The sequence below is a fragment of the Eleutherodactylus coqui genome, chromosome 2 (genome assembly GCF_035609145.1).
Source record: "Eleutherodactylus coqui strain aEleCoq1 chromosome 2, aEleCoq1.hap1, whole genome shotgun sequence".
In the NCBI taxonomy this organism is placed as follows: domain Eukaryota; kingdom Metazoa; phylum Chordata; class Amphibia; order Anura; family Eleutherodactylidae; genus Eleutherodactylus; species Eleutherodactylus coqui.
This window is the reverse complement of record NC_089838.1, coordinates 235,839,761-235,859,485: the sequence shown is the minus strand read 5'-3', so window position 1 is coordinate 235,859,485 and position 19,725 is coordinate 235,839,761. Positions and strand designations below refer to the sequence as shown.

General features: G+C 50.5%; 1 protein-coding gene across 1 annotated transcript in view; it reads right to left on the bottom strand.

Moving 5' to 3' along the window:
- Positions 1-11,436, bottom strand: part of TRPM7 (transient receptor potential cation channel subfamily M member 7) — a 105,691-nt gene extending 94,255 nt beyond the window's left edge. The window contains exon 1 of the mRNA XM_066592643.1: positions 11,224-11,436. Coding sequence (XP_066448740.1) covers positions 11,224-11,226 — 3 coding nt within the window. The 5' untranslated portion in view covers positions 11,227-11,436. The remainder of the gene's footprint in view (positions 1-11,223) is intronic.
- Positions 11,437-19,725: the final 8,289 nt, after the last annotated feature.

The following is a 19,725-nucleotide window of genomic DNA, read 5'->3' as shown; positions in this document are numbered from 1 at the left end:
GAACGGTTTTGTTTTTTTACCCCTGCATCGGGTTTGTCTCGCGCCGAACGGGGGGGCTATTGAAAAAACAAAAACCTGTTTCGGCGCGGGACAACCCCTTTAAGATCTTTACATAAATCTTATTAGTTGTATCCTTCCTACTAGCCAACAACGTATGCACTACCTCCTACCGGTTCGTTATAATTACTGAGAGGGGGGGGGGGGGGGGGGGCTTTAAACATCTCGGCGTCTCCTTTCCTATAAGGGGAAGATAATCTCAGCTGGGGCGGTCGTGGAGACGATGGGAAAAAATGTAAGAATTCGAATAAATTCATTACTGGGCGATACCATCTTCCTTGGCGTTGGGTTGTGACCCTAATTCTGTCAGTCATTATATCCAAATTTCAAATCCACATAGTGTAGAAAAAGAAAAAAAAAACAACGACCTGTCACTTGTTAACAAGGGATTTGTGTTCACTGCATGCAAACTAGCGCCATTGAACGGATGTTAAAATCTGCATCAGAAGTGAGAACATTAGTTTCTACCATGGCTTTTCATTGAATACAATGTAATCGACAGGTCAATTATTTTTTGTTGACCAGGTACATAGTTTAAACTGCAGAGCAGTCAGGCTACTTGTTCAGCAGAACGACCTCTGAATATATTGTAATGTAATTAACTGAGAAGCTTGGCTGTTCATTATTAGTGCCTTCCAGGTATAGCCAGACCTCTGAAAATCCATAGAACATCTTGAAGACATTTACAACTGTGAACAGCCTCTAACAGGAGATAAGAATGTAGTCCAGTAAAAAGAAGATACAACACTTTAGCAGGTCCCACGTGATCACACACAAGGCCTGACCATTATCTCGTATCCACACTAGTCCGCAAAGAATGTGATCCTACAGTACAGTGCAACATGAAGATATAGGTGGAAACCATATTTTATGTATATCGGGAGCATTCACTCTCATTGAGGAGACAGTGGGGGGATGGAGACTTCTCTTCAAGCAATGGCTCATGGGAAAAAGTATGCAAGTTAGCAAACATCAGCAGAACCAGAGATTCCTCCAAAAGCCCATCCACAGACAAACTAATTCAGGGTCTTGCCCCTCACCAGTACAAAGCTGGCTGCTGGTTGGCTGGATGCATATATTTAGAGATCCAGCGCTCAATACCTCACAGGCCAGTTCTAAGAGAACATTATATTGTGCGTCCTCATCCTGATCCTCCCAATAGGTGATCATCCCACAAATGGAGCGCAAAGAAGCCAAGCTTGTGAAGACTGCCATACAAAGAGGTAGTCACAGATGCAATAGCCACAGGGTTTAAAGGGAATCGATCACCTACTTTTAGCCCTATAAGCCAAGTTTCTGGGGTAAACGTTTATGACCCTTGGAGTCTGGCAATGTAAGTGTTCTACTTATCTTCCACGACCCCTGGGTGTCAGCGCTGACAACCGCCACTGAATGCATTAAGCAGCGCTGCAAGTAGTCCGCCTGTCCTAAAGTTAGAACGGACAGACTATTTAGCAGCGCCGCACAATGCAATCATTAGTAGCTTTCAGCACTGACACCGGGGGAGGCAAGTATAACACTTACATCCTCAGATTCTACATGCTTTGCCAAATTTTGCCACTTTTCTACCAGGAAAAAAAAAAAAAAAAAAGAAACCGAATGATAAATCTCTCAAAATATTTTGAGAATGACATTGCTTTTGAAATAAATCATTCACAAATGGTAAATGGTTTGAAAAGATCAGACCACCTTGTCAATTCTGAGGGGTTGATTGATAGTATTTTTTTCCGCCCCAAAATGACCCAGTACTATCAAGAGGACGGTGCAGAACCATCTTAGCACCTCTTGCTTCATGGGCATCAGATATATGCCCTCATTAAAAGGCACATTGTCTTTTAACAAGTGGTTTTATATCTACATCGACTAAGAAGTCAATCACCAAAAGGCGGCTGGCTGACACCACTGTAACCCCGCCACATTTATGTGACCCGGCCTGACCCGAACGCTGAGCATCATAGGAATCTAGGGACAAATCTGTCAATCTCACTGATTAGTAAACACCAAAAAAGGCGCTCCATAGTGCAGGAAGCCTGTGCATACAACCTGCAGTTTGGAACAAGAAACCAGTACCTTGGCAACGATTAAAGCCCATCAATTATGCTGCTGCCCGCCCCAACAGACTGGCAATGCCTCTGTGACAAAGTGCACAAGTCCGGATGAGAGAAGCAAGGGGAACGGAGTTATATGGGCTGAAGGTGACAGTGCAGTGCCAAAATCCATAGCCTTCACCAATCAAGCTTCAAAACCACCCACTGGGTTTCCTCCTCCTCAGGCCAGTCTCACACGACCGGATCTGAATTGCGGATTCCGCGAGGGTTTGATCCGCGGATCAATCAAATGCATTGAATTACACAATTCCGCTCACATTAGCACGTCAGAATTGCATAGTCCGCTAGCATTGTTCCCCCTCATTACGCCTTTTTCCTAGAATTTGGTAGACATCTGTAAAGTACAAAACTATTGGCAGAAAAAAAAAGCACCTGAGAACGTGCGACTCAAAGCATCCAATGGAGTGAGAGAATACTCTACATTAAGCAATGCAGACCACAACAGAAGCCAATCTGATTTTTTGGTGACCCAACATTGAAAAAAAAAAAATCTATGGCTATCAATAGCCAATAAACCAAGAAGTTAGGCACAATGGCTACCGCTGCAATTTATTAAGTATAGTCCTAATTCAAGAGTCACAAGCTAAATGCCGTTTAGTTCCAAGCCTTAGGCCACTCATGAGCAAGTTTTTTTTGGCGCTGCATATTGCGCACATATTTCACACGTGAAGCCAGTCACTAGCCGCTCACGTTTTAGCACAGAATTCATAAAAATCGCTCATTGAAATTGACTGAGCAGTCTCATGTATAATGAACATCGCGCAACTACTGCTGCAGCATCTTCTGGGACCAGAGCAGCGAGGGCCAAGGCTCCTGTCATGGACAGCAAGGCGGGCAATATTGCTTTATATTAGCCCATTACTCATCCATCACTTTTTTTTTTTTTTACTTTTGGAAAACTTCTTTAAACGCCTCCTACCTGCGATCCTACAGCTGGGAGTAATGGGGCGATAACCGTGAAGGGGTGTGTGTGGGTCTGACTCCCACAATCTATCATTTATATACCAAATGAATAGGCAATTAATAATCCAGGCTGAAATACTCCTTTAAATGATAGGAAATCGGAGCAGATAAGATAGCACCACACATCATCCCAGCAAACAAGTAGCGTGCCAAAACCGTCCCAACACAGATCCCGTCTACTACAGACCAGGACAGCAAGGCTCCAACAACCTGAGATACTGGCAGGACTCAATCCCTCCCAACGGACAAGCAGAGGGCATTTCATCTAAATGCAAATAAGGGACACAAGTCCTGGTATTAATCTTCCGCCGTGTCCCTACAGAAAGAAGAGCCCTTGCAATGTGAGGCGGACTATTACAGGACAATAAAGCACTTGTCAGTTTTAATCCTTAAAGTCTGCTCTAAGCGCAGGTACTTTATAGTTGCCAAGGAAAACATCAACCCCAAAAGGTGAAGTGACGTGCCTTAACCCTTCACGATGCCAGGCAGAGGCAACTAGCAATGCCAAGTAATGCCCTATTGCAACACGACCTGCAGGGAGCAATAACCAGGGAACAAGTCCGCAGTAAACTTGTAGACTTTTGGTTGCAGAGTACTTTTTGTTCCACACTTGCTGTAATTAACTATTTTATAACTTAAATGACTACTGCTATACAGAGAAGGGAGTCTGAAGCAGTTAGCCGCATTCACAGAAGTTACCTGCTATGGACAAGCATGCTCCTCCTTACCCCCACCATGATGGGCCAACATACCTTCTAAATATAACCAGTGCTTCCCGAGCAGCCAGGACCCTCTTCACTAGTGACAGGCCGGGCACCATTCACAGATTCTCAGTGCAGATGGAAGATCTCCAAGTGCTCCACTTTAATCAATACAAGCGGTCCCCTCCGTTCCGTGCATACGGACATGCTCAGATCCCAAATACAGTGTGGCGTGCCTTGTAACATGCCTGAGCTCCCCTAGAAGCATTCTTCACATGACATGATACGGGATCCATGGGCACATGACTGTGTGCACGAGTCCTTAGACCAAGGCTTCACAGGGCTGTCTGGCTCCTTTTTGAAAATTAGGATGTGAGCGCTGATGCCAGTACAGGTGGTGACACTGAAGCCTCTAACTGGCAGGCAATGATCACCTGACTTATGCTGTTAAAGGGGTTATCCCGCGAAAGCAAGTGGGGTAAAGCACTTCTGTATGGCCATATTAATGCACTTTCTAATATACATCGTGCATTAAATATGAGCCATACAGAAGTTATTCACTTACCCCCTCCGGTGTTGGCGTCCCCGTCTCCATGGCGGTGACCGAAGCCTTCTTCTGCCTGGATTAGACGCGCTTGCGCAGTCTGCCCTCTTCTGTCCGGCTCCGGCGCGAGCACGCCGGAGCGGCCCCTTCAGCGCATGCGCAGAAGACCTGTGCGGCGCGAGCACGCCGGAGCGGCCCCTTCAGCGCATGCGCAGAAGACCTGTGCGGCGCGAGCACGCCGGAGCGGCCCCTTCAGCGCATGCGCAGAAGACCTGTGCGGCGCGAGCACGCCGGAGCGGCCCCTTCAGCGCATGCGCAGAAGACCTGTGCGGCGCGAGCACGCCGGAGCGGCCCCTTCAGCGCATGCGCAGAAGACCTGTGCGGCGCGAGCACGCCGGAGCGGCCCCTACAGCGCATGCGCAGAAGACCTGTGCGGCGCGAGCACGCCGGAGCGGCCCCTTCAGCGCATGCGCAGAAGACCTGTGCGGCGCGAGCACGCCGGAGCGGCCCCTTCAGCGCATGCGCAGAAGACCTGTGCGGCGCGAGCACGCCGGAGCGGCCCCTACAGCGCATGCGCAGAAGACCTGTGCGGCGCGAGCACGCCGGAGCGGCCCCTACAGCGCATGCGCAGAAGACCTGTGCGGCGCGAGCACGCCGGAGTGGCCCCTACAGCGCATGCGCAGAAGACCTGTGCGGCGCGAGCACGCCGGAGCGGCCCCTTCAGCGCATGCGCAGAAGACCTGTGCGGCGCGAGCACGCCGGAGCAGCCCCTTCAGCGCATGCGCAGAAGACCTGTGCGGCACGAGCACACTGGAGCGGCCCCTTCAGCGGGTCAGAAGAAGACAACTGCGCAAGCGCATCTAATTCAAGGAGAAGAAGGCTTCGGTCACTGCCATGGAGATGGGGACGCCAACACCGGAGGGGGGTAAGTGTATAACTTCTGTATGGCCAATATTTAATGCACGATGTATATTACAAAGTGCATTAATATGGCCATACAGAAGTGCTTAACCCCACTTGCTTTCGCGGGACAACCCCTTTAACAGACTGAAAAAAATGACCAAATATGGGATTGACAAGGCAACTGTTAGGTGGATTCAGAACTGGCTGAGTGATCGTACTCAGAGTGGTCATAAATGGCTGCACATCCAAGTGGAAGAATGTATCTAGTGGGGTACCACAAGGCTCTGTCCTGGGCCCAGTGTTGTTCAACATTTTTATAAATGATCTGGAGGAGGGAATTGATGGGAAACCGATCAAATTTGCCAACGACAGAAAGCTAAGAGGCATAGCTAACACTAAAGAAGAGTAAGAGGATTCAAAAAGAGTAAGAGGATTCATGTTTGTACAGTAGGCAGCATCTAACAGAATAGTATTTAACAGGGAGAAATGCAAAGTCCTACAACTGGACAAGAAAAATGAAAAAAGCACATACAGAATGGGAGGAATTGGGCTAAGCAGCAGCACATGTGAAAAAGATGTATATTGATAGATCACAGACTGAACATGAGTCAACAATGTGATGCAGCAGCAAAAAGGCAAACAATTCTGGGATGTATTAAGAGAGGAATAGAGTCTAGTCAGACCTCTCGGCACCCCGATTTAAAAAAGACCTAGACAAACTGGAGCAAATTCAGAGAAGAGTTACCAGGATGGTGAATGATCTGAAAGCCATGTCCTATGAGAAACGATTAAAGGATCTAGGAATGTATAGCTTGCAAAAAAGGCAGCTGAGAGGAGACAAGGCGATTTTGTCATTAAAAATAAAAACTCTATATTCACGTATTCTTTCCTAGGAAGACTCCTTAAGACATCTTCTCCTCGCTGATCTTGTCCTCTTGTGTCCATCTTGACACATTAGATATTAGAAAAAAAAACTTTGACAGTGAGGGTGCTCAACGATTGAAACAGGTTGCCACGGGAGGTGGTGAGTTCTCCTTCTTTGGGAGTGTTTAAACAAAGGCTGGACGAATATCTGTCTGGGATGATTTAGTGAATCCTGCACTGAGCAGGGGGTTGGAGCAGATGACCCTGGAGGTCCCTTCCAACTAGCAGTCTATGAACAGCGAGGCTGCAGCGCTGGATTGCAGGAGCGGAGGACAAGTATTACTTGATTTATTTTAGCACATCAGTGCATGACATAGATTTTCAAAAATTAACCAGACAAGCCCTTTAAGTTAAGGTCCTTTTCCATGGGACGATGATCAGGCCAACGAACGTTGGTTCCCAATCCTTGGCCTGTGTAAGCATATCTGTGATCATCTGACAACGCTGTTTAAGCGGGAAAAAATATCTCCGCGTAAACAAGGGATGTGCTGCCAACAAACGCAAACTGTATGAGAATGCTCACATTAACGATCGCTCCTCCATAATGGTTACCTGCCACAGGTACACAGCTGTAACAATGCCAAGTAGCATTAAAGATTGTCAATCAGTACTAGTTAACGGGCAGAAGAATTCTCCCGGAATAAAGCCACCTTTATATCACATCTGGGTACAGCTGAGCGTCACCCAACTCATGGATCTCGTTTGTCTAACTTGCTGACGTACTGCTGAATAACCAGGTAGATTTGATTAGTCTGAGACCGGCAGCACACGAACGGGTCAGATTCTGCATGCGGGAGCGGGATCCAGCCGTGTGCCCGGTCAGTGTCCGCACGTACCTTTGAATATCTGTATTTTGCGGTAGGCACCTGGGGCTCACCGTCGGACATACACAACAATTTTTTTTTATCTGTTTTTCCGCACTGTAACTAGGCGATGAGCGCAGGTATCCACGACCTATCCACAATGTGAATTGCGGATGGGCCGCCTTCCATTGACTTTAATGGAAGCCGTCTGTGCAGAAACAGCACAAAATAGAACATGCTGCAATTTTTCCTCCGCTCGCGGAAATAGCAATTAGTTTCTGCGAGTATGTTGGAGAAAGTGATTTTGCATTGCATGTTAAGAACGGTATTTGGTGGAGACCCTGACCGCGGATTCTGCAAGCAAATCTGTTTGTGTGCCACCGGCACAAATGACCTTTTGGCGCCATAATGTCAGCCATATTTATTTTCACTCCACTTTTTCAGAAACTGATCCACGTACGAGCAGATTTATAAGACACTAGTGCACAGACAACTTAGTTCTTTAAAGCTTTACTGTATAGAGGCATGAGGCGTTCAGGGGTGTTGTAGTCACCCACTCAGGCCTCCAATTAGTGGGGTCACTGGAATGGTGGGGAACTACTCTTTGGAAGAGTCTTCTCCTCAAAACACCAACCATATGTCCAAACAAGAAGACTGTGTGAACTGCATATAACACCCCCAAACTCTGGTACCCTGGGCTCAATAGGTGGGTGCTCCGTTACATATCTTATAGATGCCCAGTCTCTAAAATTCCCCTTTAAAAGGGGTTTCTGCCATCCTTTTCAATGACTACCTATCCTCTAGATAGGTCATTAGTAGTTGATGACTAGGGCCCACCGCTTGGGACCCCCATCCATCAGCTGATTGACTGGCCCGCTGTCCAATGCGGCGGGTTGGATGCTGTCATAAGCGGACAGGGGAGGAAGAGCGCGCACCGGCTTCACTTCCATTGAAATGAAGGGGAGAGCCACACTATTACAGCTCTTCTTGCGCCTCTTCTGGTCAGGGCCGGATGTGACGACCTGACCAGCAGAAAAGCAGAACGTGGCGTAGCAGCACGGCTCTCCTCTTGATTTATGATGCACGATGCAAAAAGTCCAGGCCGGATGGTCAGCTGATGGACAGGGGTCCTGAGCAGCCGGCTACTGGCCAACTTCTGATGGCTTATCCAGAGGACAGGTCATCAGTTTAAAAAAAAAAAAAAATGGGGCAGAGAACCCCTTTAAATAAAGAGAGGTACCGACCAGGTAATGGTGAGCACAGCCACGGGCATCAAGACCACTTGACAGGGTCAACAGAATTCAGGTGCCATTTACAAGTACCCTCATACAAAGCTACTATTGTTCAGTCATCCAAAATAAGATCGCCGAAGCCTACAAGACGGCAGACGTTCGTTTGCTTGCTTTTACACCGAATGGGGATTACTGATTAGTTGTTTGCCGACATATTGTTTATAGAGGGCATCTCCATGCAAATTAATTTGCATTTCCTTCAAATACGAATGACTGACTTTACAGCAGATGACTTCAAAAGAACCAGCAGCTATTTTTGGTAAGCTGAAATGAAACAACTAGTGACTTAAGGCCCATTTAGACAACGATTATCGCTCAAAAATCGCTCAAGGCGTGTGAGCGATAATCATTGTGTGTAACTGCACTGACATCATGCAGTTTTCGTTAAGCCATCGCTCATCGTTGTCTTTTTGGTGTGCTGAAAGACAACAATGAGCCTCGTCAGGGATTCACAGCAGGATACAGCTGATACTATTGTTTCAGCTGTATCCCACTCCCTGATAGCAGGTGGGGTATGACAAACAGAGCGGTCCAGCTGTGTTCTGCATACCCGGCACAGTGCACTCGGCTGTATAACCGCTGGGCGCTCCGTGCAGAAAACAGCTGAATGCAGAAGACAAGCGTGGACACCCCGCTTGTCTTCTGCATCCAGCTGTTCTCCACTCCGAGCGCTCGGCTGTATAACAGCTGAGTGCTCGGTGCCGGGTATGCAGAACACAGCTGGATAACAGCCGGGCACTCAGAGCGGAGAACAGCTGGATGCAGAAGACAAGTGGGGACACTCTGCTCGTCTTCTGCATCCTCCCCTTGGAACGTCAGCTGTATAACAGCAGGGCGCACCGAGCAGAAAACAGCTGGATGCAGAAGACAAGCGGGGACACCCTGCTTGTCTTCTGCATCCTCTGCCCCGAGCGCTCGGCTGTAAAATAGCCGGGCGCTCGTAGCAGGGAACAGCTGAATGCAGAAGACAAGTGAGGACATCCTGCTTGTCTTCTGCATCCTCCACTCCTAGCGCAAGGTGATCATCTTGCGCTGTAAATGACGCAACAATTATCGCTCAAAAGACGTCTTTTGAGCGATAATCGTTGTGTGTAAATGGGCCTTTATCAGTCACCCCGACGGTGGAATGTTTACACTGAACGTCTATCATTTGAATTCCCTCTTTCACACAATTTGGCTGATGGTTGTCCTGGATAAAAAAGGAAACCGTCAGCTGGAACACAACTGTCCAAACTGCAGATGATATATTATAGAGCAGGAAGAGTTGAGCAGACTGATATATAGTTTATGGGGAAAGATTCTGTATAACTTGTATTTTATTCATTTATATCTCTGCACATTCTGAGCTGAACAGTCAAATGGGCGGAGCGATCAGTGATTGTCAGCTACTCCTGTATGTACAGTCCTACAAAGATAGTTGTCAATCTGCTCAGCTCCTCCTGCTCTAACATGTATGCAGTTTGGACAGCAAACTCCAGCTGACAGGTTCCCTTTAAAAAGGTACCTTTAACAGCAGCCCCCTCCTCACTGAGGGGAGAGCGGCACCAGCAGCAGTGAATTGGGACAGCGCTGGCCATTACTTCTAGTGAGGCCATAGCAGCCTGCGTATAACACAAGTCTCTCCGGCAGTAATCTCCCACCTGTGGCTCTCCGGCTGCTGTAGGACTACATCTCCCAGCATGCCGCGACTGCTGCTGTGCAAATCCTCTACAACTGAAACTGATCTGTGTTCATCATGTCAGGTGCTGCCACCGTGCCAAAAACTGAAGGGCATTCACATCTAAGCGGCGCCACGTAACCCGGGCAAGTCAAACAGTAACTGGAGGCTGTAATAAGGCACAGTAAAGTGCTATGACGACGGCCTCATAAAGAATCCTCATACTTCCCGGGTCCTTTACACAGCACCATCACCACCTCCGCACACCTTGTAGTCAGTGCCATCCAGGTACCCATCTCACCAAGGGTTCCCCCTCACCCGCAGGGTTCCCACAGGTGCACTGATGAAGTTGTGATCACGCAGAAAGTTACATGGATAATGACAGTTAAAAAGGTAACAACATGTAACAATATTTGGCCCGCCCCCATCATGTTATCACAAGTAAAGGTGCTTTTAACCCATTGCAGTATTAGTGACCTATCCTCAGGATAGATCATGGTTGATCGTCAGGGATCAGCTGATCTCAGGCTGCAGCGGATCCGCACGGTGACAGCTCTGTCTGCATCTGAAATAGAAGGTATAGCGCCCATTGATTTCAATAAGAGCAAAGCCTTCTACTAACGCTGCCGGCTCCGACCTCAGTGCAGACGTCCGGCCGGCTGCAGTCAGGCCTCCTGCACACAGCGGGTCCAGGTTCTGACCGCGGCTGATGACCCCGCACTTTTCTGTACTGCGGATGAGCCAGCGGTCGCACATGAGCAGCGCAGATTCCCTGCACCATCGCTAGGCGATGAATCCATGGCCATTCCGGAATGGATGTCAGTCGGATGGCTTCTATTAACTTCAACGGAAGCCGTCCATGCGGGCCCCGCATGAAGACGGAACATGCTGCGATTTTTACTACACGAGCGGAAATAGCTATTGATGTCCGCTCACGCGGAGGAGTCAGCGGGTCTACATGGGAAGTAACAGGCGGTATTTGCTGCAGATTCGCGGGGGCTGGAGTCAATGGATGCTCCGTGCCGATCAACTGTTGATGTAATATCCTAAGTATAGGTCATCCATACTGCAAGGGGTATAACGGACGGAGTGCAAGAAGTCCCAACTTCAGCCCCATCTACTGAGAGGGCACAGAAGGTACCTGGCACTGCCCATAGACTGGGGGTATGCCCACGCTACCCAGTTGTGCCCGCTCCTCTATCAGTGCCTCCCCGCTGCTGTCACACCGCTGCCTCCCCTCTCCGGCCCGGGGCCTGCGAGCAGCCGCATACCATTCTCTTCACCGTGCAGAGTCAGGCGGGCCTCCTCCGGGACGCTCAGCCATCTATCGGAGAGGTCTCGTGTGGGGAAAGCTCCCGTAGCCGACCGAAGAGCGCGCCCAGCAGCCGTCTCCGCTCCAGACTCAGCGGAGGATGAGTCTTTCATAATGGAGCTACCACTCCGGACTGACGGAGTAGGAGGAGGACTGCGAGCTCTCGGCGGGCAGTCACGTGGACCCGTGACGTCGGGCGTCAAAGCAACGCGCAGCCTGCTGAGAAGAGATCACAAGGTAGAAGCGGCGAGCTCTGAGGAATGTGGCCCCGCCCATCGAGAGGAGGAGCCATGATGGATGTGGGCGTGGTATGTTCACGTGGGACCAGTTGTGGACTTCCGCTGCGAGCAGGTTGAGTGCGGTGATGGTTCTATCTGCCGCCGGTATAGTAAGCGGTTAGTCACGTGCCCGTCCTGCTATTGGCGGTACTGGTACTGCTGCCTTGTTAGCTGCAGACTGACTGGTCCCGGTGAGGCCGGTGTCACGTGAATGTATTTCCCCAGCGGTTTGCACGTGCAACATTTGATTTCCATGTGTTCTTGCACATGCGTGTATCTTGTATGTAAATTCGTTCGTGCGAGAGAATAACGTACTATATTTTCCTGCTCATTTGCACACAATAATAGCACATACTGAGCTGATTAACTACATTGACATTTCAGTGAATGGGTGTGGGGTGTTGTGTGAGCACATAGAGTACAGGAAAACGCACCGTATGCCTGAGGGCTCCGCTCCACGGACACAAACCGCTGCGGGTGGCGTATGGCTGCGTATGCCGCGTATCACACAGATATACGCAATGTGACTTATCTTATATAATTCCCCGCTCTGTTTCCTAGCGGGGTCTGTATGAGAATGCCGTCCGCACTCAGTGTATTACGTCGGACAGCGTTTCATAGGCTGCCTGTACAGATGTATATGGCTCGCGCTGCGCATGCCGCCATCTATTTGTCGTGTGCATCTACATGCATGTGCATGGATCAATGGAAGTTCATGGACTCCATTCACCACGTATCCTACAGTCATGCAATGCATGTGTAATACACAGCGAAAATACGGTCGTGGACGTGAGGCCTGAGAGAAACAAAGTCTCGTCAGCACTGCATTTAGCTCCTGCGCACTGCCTGTACTCCGACCAACGACAGAGGAAGAATTCTCCAGATTGCTTCCCTCTGCTCGCCCCACCACCTGCGCAAGCGACCCTCTTCCCACACACCTCCTCTGGTCCTCCCCAGTGGTTATCTCCCATCTCACCACCATATTCAACCTCTCTCTGACCTCTGGCATTTTCCCTTCCTCATTCAAACATGCCATCATATCCCCACTGCTAAAGAAACAGTCTCTTGACTTGACCCATGCTGCCAACTACCGATCCATCTCCAACCTCCCCTACATCTGCAGACTACTCGAGCACCTGGTTTACTCCCACCTTATAAGCTGTCTATCAGAGAACTCTTCTTGACTCCTTACAGTCCGGCTTCCGCCCTATACACTCAACAGAAACTGCCCTTACAAAAGTGTCAAATGACCTCCTGATGGCCAAATCGAGGGGTGACTACTCCCTACTGATCCTTCTCGACCTCTCCACAGCATTTGACACTGTTGACCACAAACTCCACCTTAATATGCTTTGCTCCATCGGCCTAAGGGACATTGCTCTCTCCTGGATCTCCTCCTACTTATCTGACCGCTTTCTTAGCGTATCCTTTGCACGCTCTACCTCCTCTTCTCTTCCCCTTTGCTGTTGGGGTCCCCAAGGGCTCGGTCCTCTGCTCCATCTAACCAGCAGAAGATTTGGCTTTTAGTACCATCTCTATACTGACAACATCCAGTTATACACCTCCTCCCATGATATAACAGCACTGTTCCTTCAGAACACCACCGACTGTCTGTCCGCTGTCTCTAAGACTATGCACTCTATCTTCCTAAAACCGAACCTCTCAAAAACTGACCTACTGGTGTTTCCACCCTCCACTAACCGACCTCATCCTGACATCTCCGCCTCAGTGTGTGGCACCACCATAACTCCCAGATGCCCGCTGCCTTGGGGTAATATTCGACTCCGATCTCTCCTTTACCCCTACATCCAATCTCACACCCGAACATGCCAGCTGCACCTCAAGAACATCACAAGAATCTACCCTTTTCTCACCGTGGACATGCTAAAAACGCTTACTGTTGCCCTCATCCACTCTCGGGCTCGATTACTGCAACTCGCTGCTGATTGGCTTCCCTCGCGCCAGACTGTCCTCTCTCCAATCAATCCTGAATACGGCAGCCAGACTCATCTTCCTGTCCAGCCGCTACTCGGACACCTCTGCCCTGTGCCAGTCACTGCACTGGCTGCCCATCTAATACAGAATTCAATGTAAACTCACTGCCTTCATCCATAAAGCCCTCCATTGCTCAGGGTGTGAGAGTTTTATGTTCTCTGTATATTGATGTTAGAGGGGCACCAGACCTATCTACTGTCTCTGCACCTGATCTCTCCGATTGCCCTCCCACCATAAGTCATTCAGGCCTGTGTTGTGTATCAAAGATGGTCATATATTTGTGTTCCAAGATTCTTCTGTGACTTTGGGATTTGAGGTTACCTTTTAATATAATACCCCTCATGTGTTCCGTTATCTCCTTGCCTACCAAAATGCTCAGCCACAGGTAACTCTGTGGTCTTTCTTTAACCCCTTAGTGACCAATCCTGTTTGCGCCTTAATGACCAGGCCAATCTGACGTGTCACTTTAACATAGAATAACTCTGTAAAGAATTTGCATATCCAATTGATTCTGACATTGTTTTTTCACCACATGTTGTATTTCATTTAGGTGGTAAAAATAAACCAATAGAATTTGTGTATATTTAAAGTGCCAAAAGTGGGGACATTTTGAAAATTTTACATTTTTAACTTCAGTATGTCAAATATGTGTAAACATTAGAGATGAGCGAGCACCAAAATGCTCGGGTGCTCGTTACTCGGGACGAAATTTTCGTGATGCTCGAGGGTTCGTTTCGAGTAACGAACCCCATTGAAGTCAATGGGCGACTCGAGCATTTTTGTATATCGCTGATGCTCGCTAAGGTTTCCATTTGTGAAAATCTGGGCAATTCAAGAAAGTGATGGGAACGACACAGCAACGGATAGGGCAGGCGAGGGGCTACATGTTGGGCTGCATGTCAAGTTCCCAGGTCCCACTATTAAGCCACAATAGCGGCAAGAGTGGGCCCCCCCCCTCCCAACAACTTTTACTTCTGAAAAGCCCTCATTAGCAATGCATACCTTAGCTAAGCACCACACTACCTCCAACAAAGCACAATCACTGCCTGCATGACACTCCGCTGCCACTTCTCCTGGGTTACATGCTGCCCCCACCCCCCGCGCACGACGCAGTGTCGACAGCACACACCAAAGTGTCCCTGCGCAGCCTTCAGCTGCACTCATGCCACACGCTGGCCTCATAGCCACACCACCCTCATGTCTATTTATAAGTGCGTCTGCCATGAGGAGGAACCGCAGGCACACACTGCAGAGGGTTGGCACGGCTAGGCAGCGACCCTCTTTAAAAGGGGCGGGGTGATAGCCCACAATGCTGTACAGAAGCAATGAGAAATATACTCCTGTGCCACCGCCATCAGGAGCTGCACACGTGGGCATAGCAATGGGGAACCTATGTGCCACACACTATTCATTCTGTCAAGGTGTCTGCATGCCCCAGTCAGACCGCGTTTTTTTATAAATAGTCACAGGCAGGTACAACTCCGCAATGGGAATTCCGTGTGCACCCACAGCATGGGTGGCTCCCTGGAACCCACCGGCTGTACATAAATGTATCCCATTGCAGTGCCCATCACAGCTGAGGTAACGTCCGATTAAAGGGGTTGTCCCGCGCCGAAACGGGGTTTTTTTTTTTTCAACACCCCCCCGCTCGGCGCGAGACAACCCCGATGCAGGGAGGTAAAGAAAGCTTACCGGAGCGCTTACCTTAATCCCCGCGCTCCGGTGACTTCAATACTTACCGCTGAAGATGGCCGCCGGGATCCTCTGTCTCCGTGGACCGCAGCTCTTCTGTGCGGTCCATTGCCGATTCCAGCCTCCTGATTGGCTGGAATCGGCACGTGACGGGGCGGAGCTACACGGAGCCTGCATTCTGCACGAGCGGCTCCATAGAAGACTGCAAAAGACCCGGACTGCGCAAGCGCGGCTAATTTGGCCATCGGAGGGCGAAAATTAGTCGGCACCATGGAGACGAGGACGCTAGCAACGGAGCAGGTAAGTATAAAACTTTTTATAACTTCTGTATGGCTCATAATTAATGCACAATGTATATTACAAAGTGCATTATTATGGCCATACAGAAGTGTATAGACCCACTTGCTGCCGTGGGACAACCCCTTTAAATGCAGGTGGGCTTCGGCCCACACTGCATGCCCCAACCTGACCGGGGTTTTTAATTCATAGACACAGGCAGGTACAACTCCCTATTGTGAAGTCCCTGTGGACCGACAGCATGGGTGGGTGCCAGGAAGCCACCGGCGGTACATAAATATATCCCATTGCATTGCCCATCACAGCTGAGGTAATGTCATGTTTAATGCAGGTGGGCTTCGGCCCACACTACATGCCCCAGTCAGACTGGGGTTCTTTAGAAGTGGACACATGCAGTTACAACTCCGTGTGGACCGACAGCATGGGTGGCTCCCTGGAACCCACCGGCTGTATATAAATGTATCCCATTGCAGTGCCCATCACAGCTGATGTAACGTCAGCTTTAATGCAGGTGGGCAAAAAATTAATTGGATTACACTGTAGGCGAGGGCCCCAAAAAATTGGTGTACCAACAGTACTAATGTACGTCAGAAAAATTGCCCATGCCCAACCAAGAGGGCAGGTGAAACCCATTAATCGCTTTGGTTAATGTGGCTTAATTGGTAACTAGGCCTGGAGGCAGCCCGGTTAAAATAAAAATTGGTTCAGGTGAAAGTTTCAACGCTTTAATGAGCATTGAAACGTATAAAAATTGTTTACAAAAATTATATGACTGAGCCTTGTGGGCCTAAGAAAAATTGCCCGTTCGGCGTGATTACGTCAGGTTTCAGGAGGAGGAGCAGGAGGAGAAGGATGAATAGAATACACAGATTGATGAAGCTAAAAGGTCCACATTTTTGATGGTGATAGAGAACAATGCTTCCATCCGCGGGTGCAGCCTACGTATTGTTTAGGTATCGCTGCTGTCCGCTGGTGGAGAAGAGAAGTCTGGGGAAATCCAGGCTTTGTTCAGCTTGATGAGTGTAACCCTGTCGGCACTGTTGGTTGACAGGTGGGTACGCTTATCTGTGATGATTCCCCCAGCCGCACTAAACACCCTCTCTGACAAGACGCTAGCCGCAGGACAAGCAAGCACCTCCAGGGCATACAGTGCGAGTTCAGGCCACGTGTCCAGCTTCGACACCCAGTAGTTGTAGAGGGCAGAGGCGTCACGGAGGACGGTCGTGCGATCGGCTACGTACTCCCTCACCATCCTTTTACAGTGCTCCCGCCGACTCAGTCTTGCTGGGGAGCCAGAAAGCTGTCAAAGGCCTTAGAGAGTGTTCCCCTGCCTGTGCTGTACATGCTACCTGATCTCCGCGCCTCCCCTGCTACCTGGCCCTCGGAACTGCGCCTTCGGCCACTAGCGCTGTCGGATGGGAATTTTACCATCAGTTTGTCCGCCAGGGTCCTGTGGTATAGCATCACTCTCGAACCCCTTTCCTCTTCGGGTATGAGAGTGGAAAGGTTCTCCTTATACCGTGGGTCGAGCAGTGTGTACACCCAGTAATCCGTAGTGGCCAGAATGCGTGTAATGCGAGGGTCACGAGAAAGGCATCCTAACATGAAGTCAGCCATGTGTGCCAGGGTACCTGTACGCAACACATGGCTGTCCTCACTAGGAAGATCACTTTCAGGATCCTCCTCCTCCTCAGGCCATACACGCTGAAAGGATGACAGGCAAGCAGCATGGGTACCCTCAGCAGTGGGCCAAGCTGTCTCTTCCCCCTCCTCCTCATCCTCCTTCCCCTCCTCCTCAACGCGCTGAGATATAGACAGGAGGGTGCTCTGACTATCCAGCGACATACTGTCTTCCCCCGCCTCTGTTTCTGAGCGCAAAGCGTCTGCCTTTATGCTTTGCAGGGAACTTCTCAAGAGGCATAGCAGAGGAATGGTGACGCTAATGATTGCAGCATCGCCGCTCACCATCTGGGTAGACTCCTCAAAGTTTCCAAGGACCTGGCAGATGTCTGCCAACCAGGCCCACTCTTCTGTAAAGAATTGAGGAGGCTGACTCCCACTGCGCCGCCCATGTTGGAGTTGGTATTCCACTATAGCTCTACGCTGCTCATAGAGCCTGGCCAACATGTGGAGCGTAGAGTTCCACCGTGTGGGCACGTCGCACAGCAGTCAGTGCACTGGCAGATGAAACCGATGTTGCAGGGTGCGCAGAGTGGCAGCGTCCGTGTGGGACTTGCGGAAATGTGCGCAGAGCCAGCGCACCTTTCCGAGCAGGTCTGACAAGCGTGGGTAGCTTTTCAGAAAGCGCTGAACCACCAAATTAAAAACGTGGCCAGGCATGGCACGTGCGTGAGGCTGCCGAGCTGCAGAGCCGCCACCAGGTTACGGCCGTTGTCACACACGACCATGCCCGGTTGGAGGCTCAGCGGCGCAAGCCAGCGGTCGGTCTGCTCTGTCAGATCCTGCAGCAGTTCGTGGGCCGTGTGCCTCTTCTCTCCTAAGCTGAGTAGTTTCAGCACGGCCTGCTGACGCTTGCCCACCGCTGTGCTGTCACGACGCGCGACACCGACTGCTGGCGACGTGCTGCTGCTGACACATCTTGATTGCGAGACAGAGGTTGCGTAGGAGGAGGAGGGTGGTTTAGTGGAGGAAGCATACACCGCCGCAGATACCACCACCGAGCTGGGGCCCGCAATTCTGAGGGTGGGTAGGACGTGAGCGGTCCCAGGCTCTGACTCTGTCCCAGCCTCCACTAAATTCACCCAATGTGCCGTCAGGGAGATATAGTGGCCCTGCCCGCCTGTGCTTGTCCACGTGTCCCTTGTTAAGTGGACCTTGCCAGTAACTGCGTTGGTGAGGGCGCGTACAATGTTGCGGGAGACGTGGTCGTGCAGGGCTGGGACGGCACATCGGGAAAAGTATTGGCGACTGGGAACTGAGTAGCGCGGGGCCGCCGCCGCCATCATACCTTTGAAAGCCTCCGTTTCCACAACCCTATACGGCAGCGTATCCAGGCTGATAAATTTGGCTATGTGCACGTTTAACGCTTGAGCATGCGGGTGCGCGGCGGGGTATTTGCGCTTGCGCTCCAACACTTGCGCTAGCGACGGCTGGACGGTGCGCTGAGAGACATTGGTGGATGGGGCCGAGCACAGCGGAGGTGAGGGTGTGGCTGCAGGCCAGGAGACGGTAGTGCCTGTGTCCTGAGAGGGGGGTTGGATCTCAGTGGCAGGTTGGGGCACAGGGGGAGAGGCAGCGGTGCAAACCGGAGGCGGTGAACGGCCTTCGTCCCACCTTGTGGGGTGCTTGGCCATCATATGTCTGCGCATGCTGGTGGTGGTGAGGCTGGTGGTGGTGGCTCCCCGGCTGATCTTGGCGCGACAAAGGTTGCACACCACTGTTCGTCGGTCGTCTGCACTCTCAGTGAAAAACTGCCAGACCTTTGAGCACCTCGGCCTCTGCAGAGTGGCATGGCGCGAGGGGGCGCTTTGGGAAACAGTTGGTGGATTATTCGGTCTGGCCCTGCCTCTACCCCTGGCCACCGTACTGCCTCTTCCAACCTGCCCTGCTGCTGCACTTGCCTCCCCCTCTGAAGACCTGTCCTCAGTAGGCGTAGCAAACCAGGTGGGGTCAGTCACCTCATCGTCCTGCTCCTCTTCCTCCGAATCCTCTGTGCGCTCCTCCCTCGGACTTACTCCATTTACTACTACCTGAGTGATAGACAACTGTGTCTCATCATCATCGTCCTCCTCACCCACTGAAAGCTCTTGAGACAGTTGCCGGAAGTCCCCAGCCTCATCCCCCGGACCCCGGGAACTTTCCAAAGGTTGGGCATCGGTCACGACAAACTCCTCCGCTGGGAGAGGAACCATTGCTGGCCATTCTGGGCAGGGGCCCGGGAACAGTTCCTGGGAGTCTGCCTGCTCCTCAGAATGTGTCATTGTAATGGAGTGAGGAGGCTAGGAGGAAGGAGGAGCAGCAGCCAGAGGATTCAGAGTTGCAGCAGTGGACGGCGCAGAATTCTGGGTGGTCGATAGATTGCTGGATGCATTTTCTGCCATCCACGACAGGACCTGCTCACACTGCTCATTTTCTAATAAAGGTCTACCGCGTGGACCCATTAATTGTGAGATGAATGTGGGGACGCCAGAAACGTGCCTCTCTCCTAATCCCGCAGCAGTCGGCTGCGATACACCTGG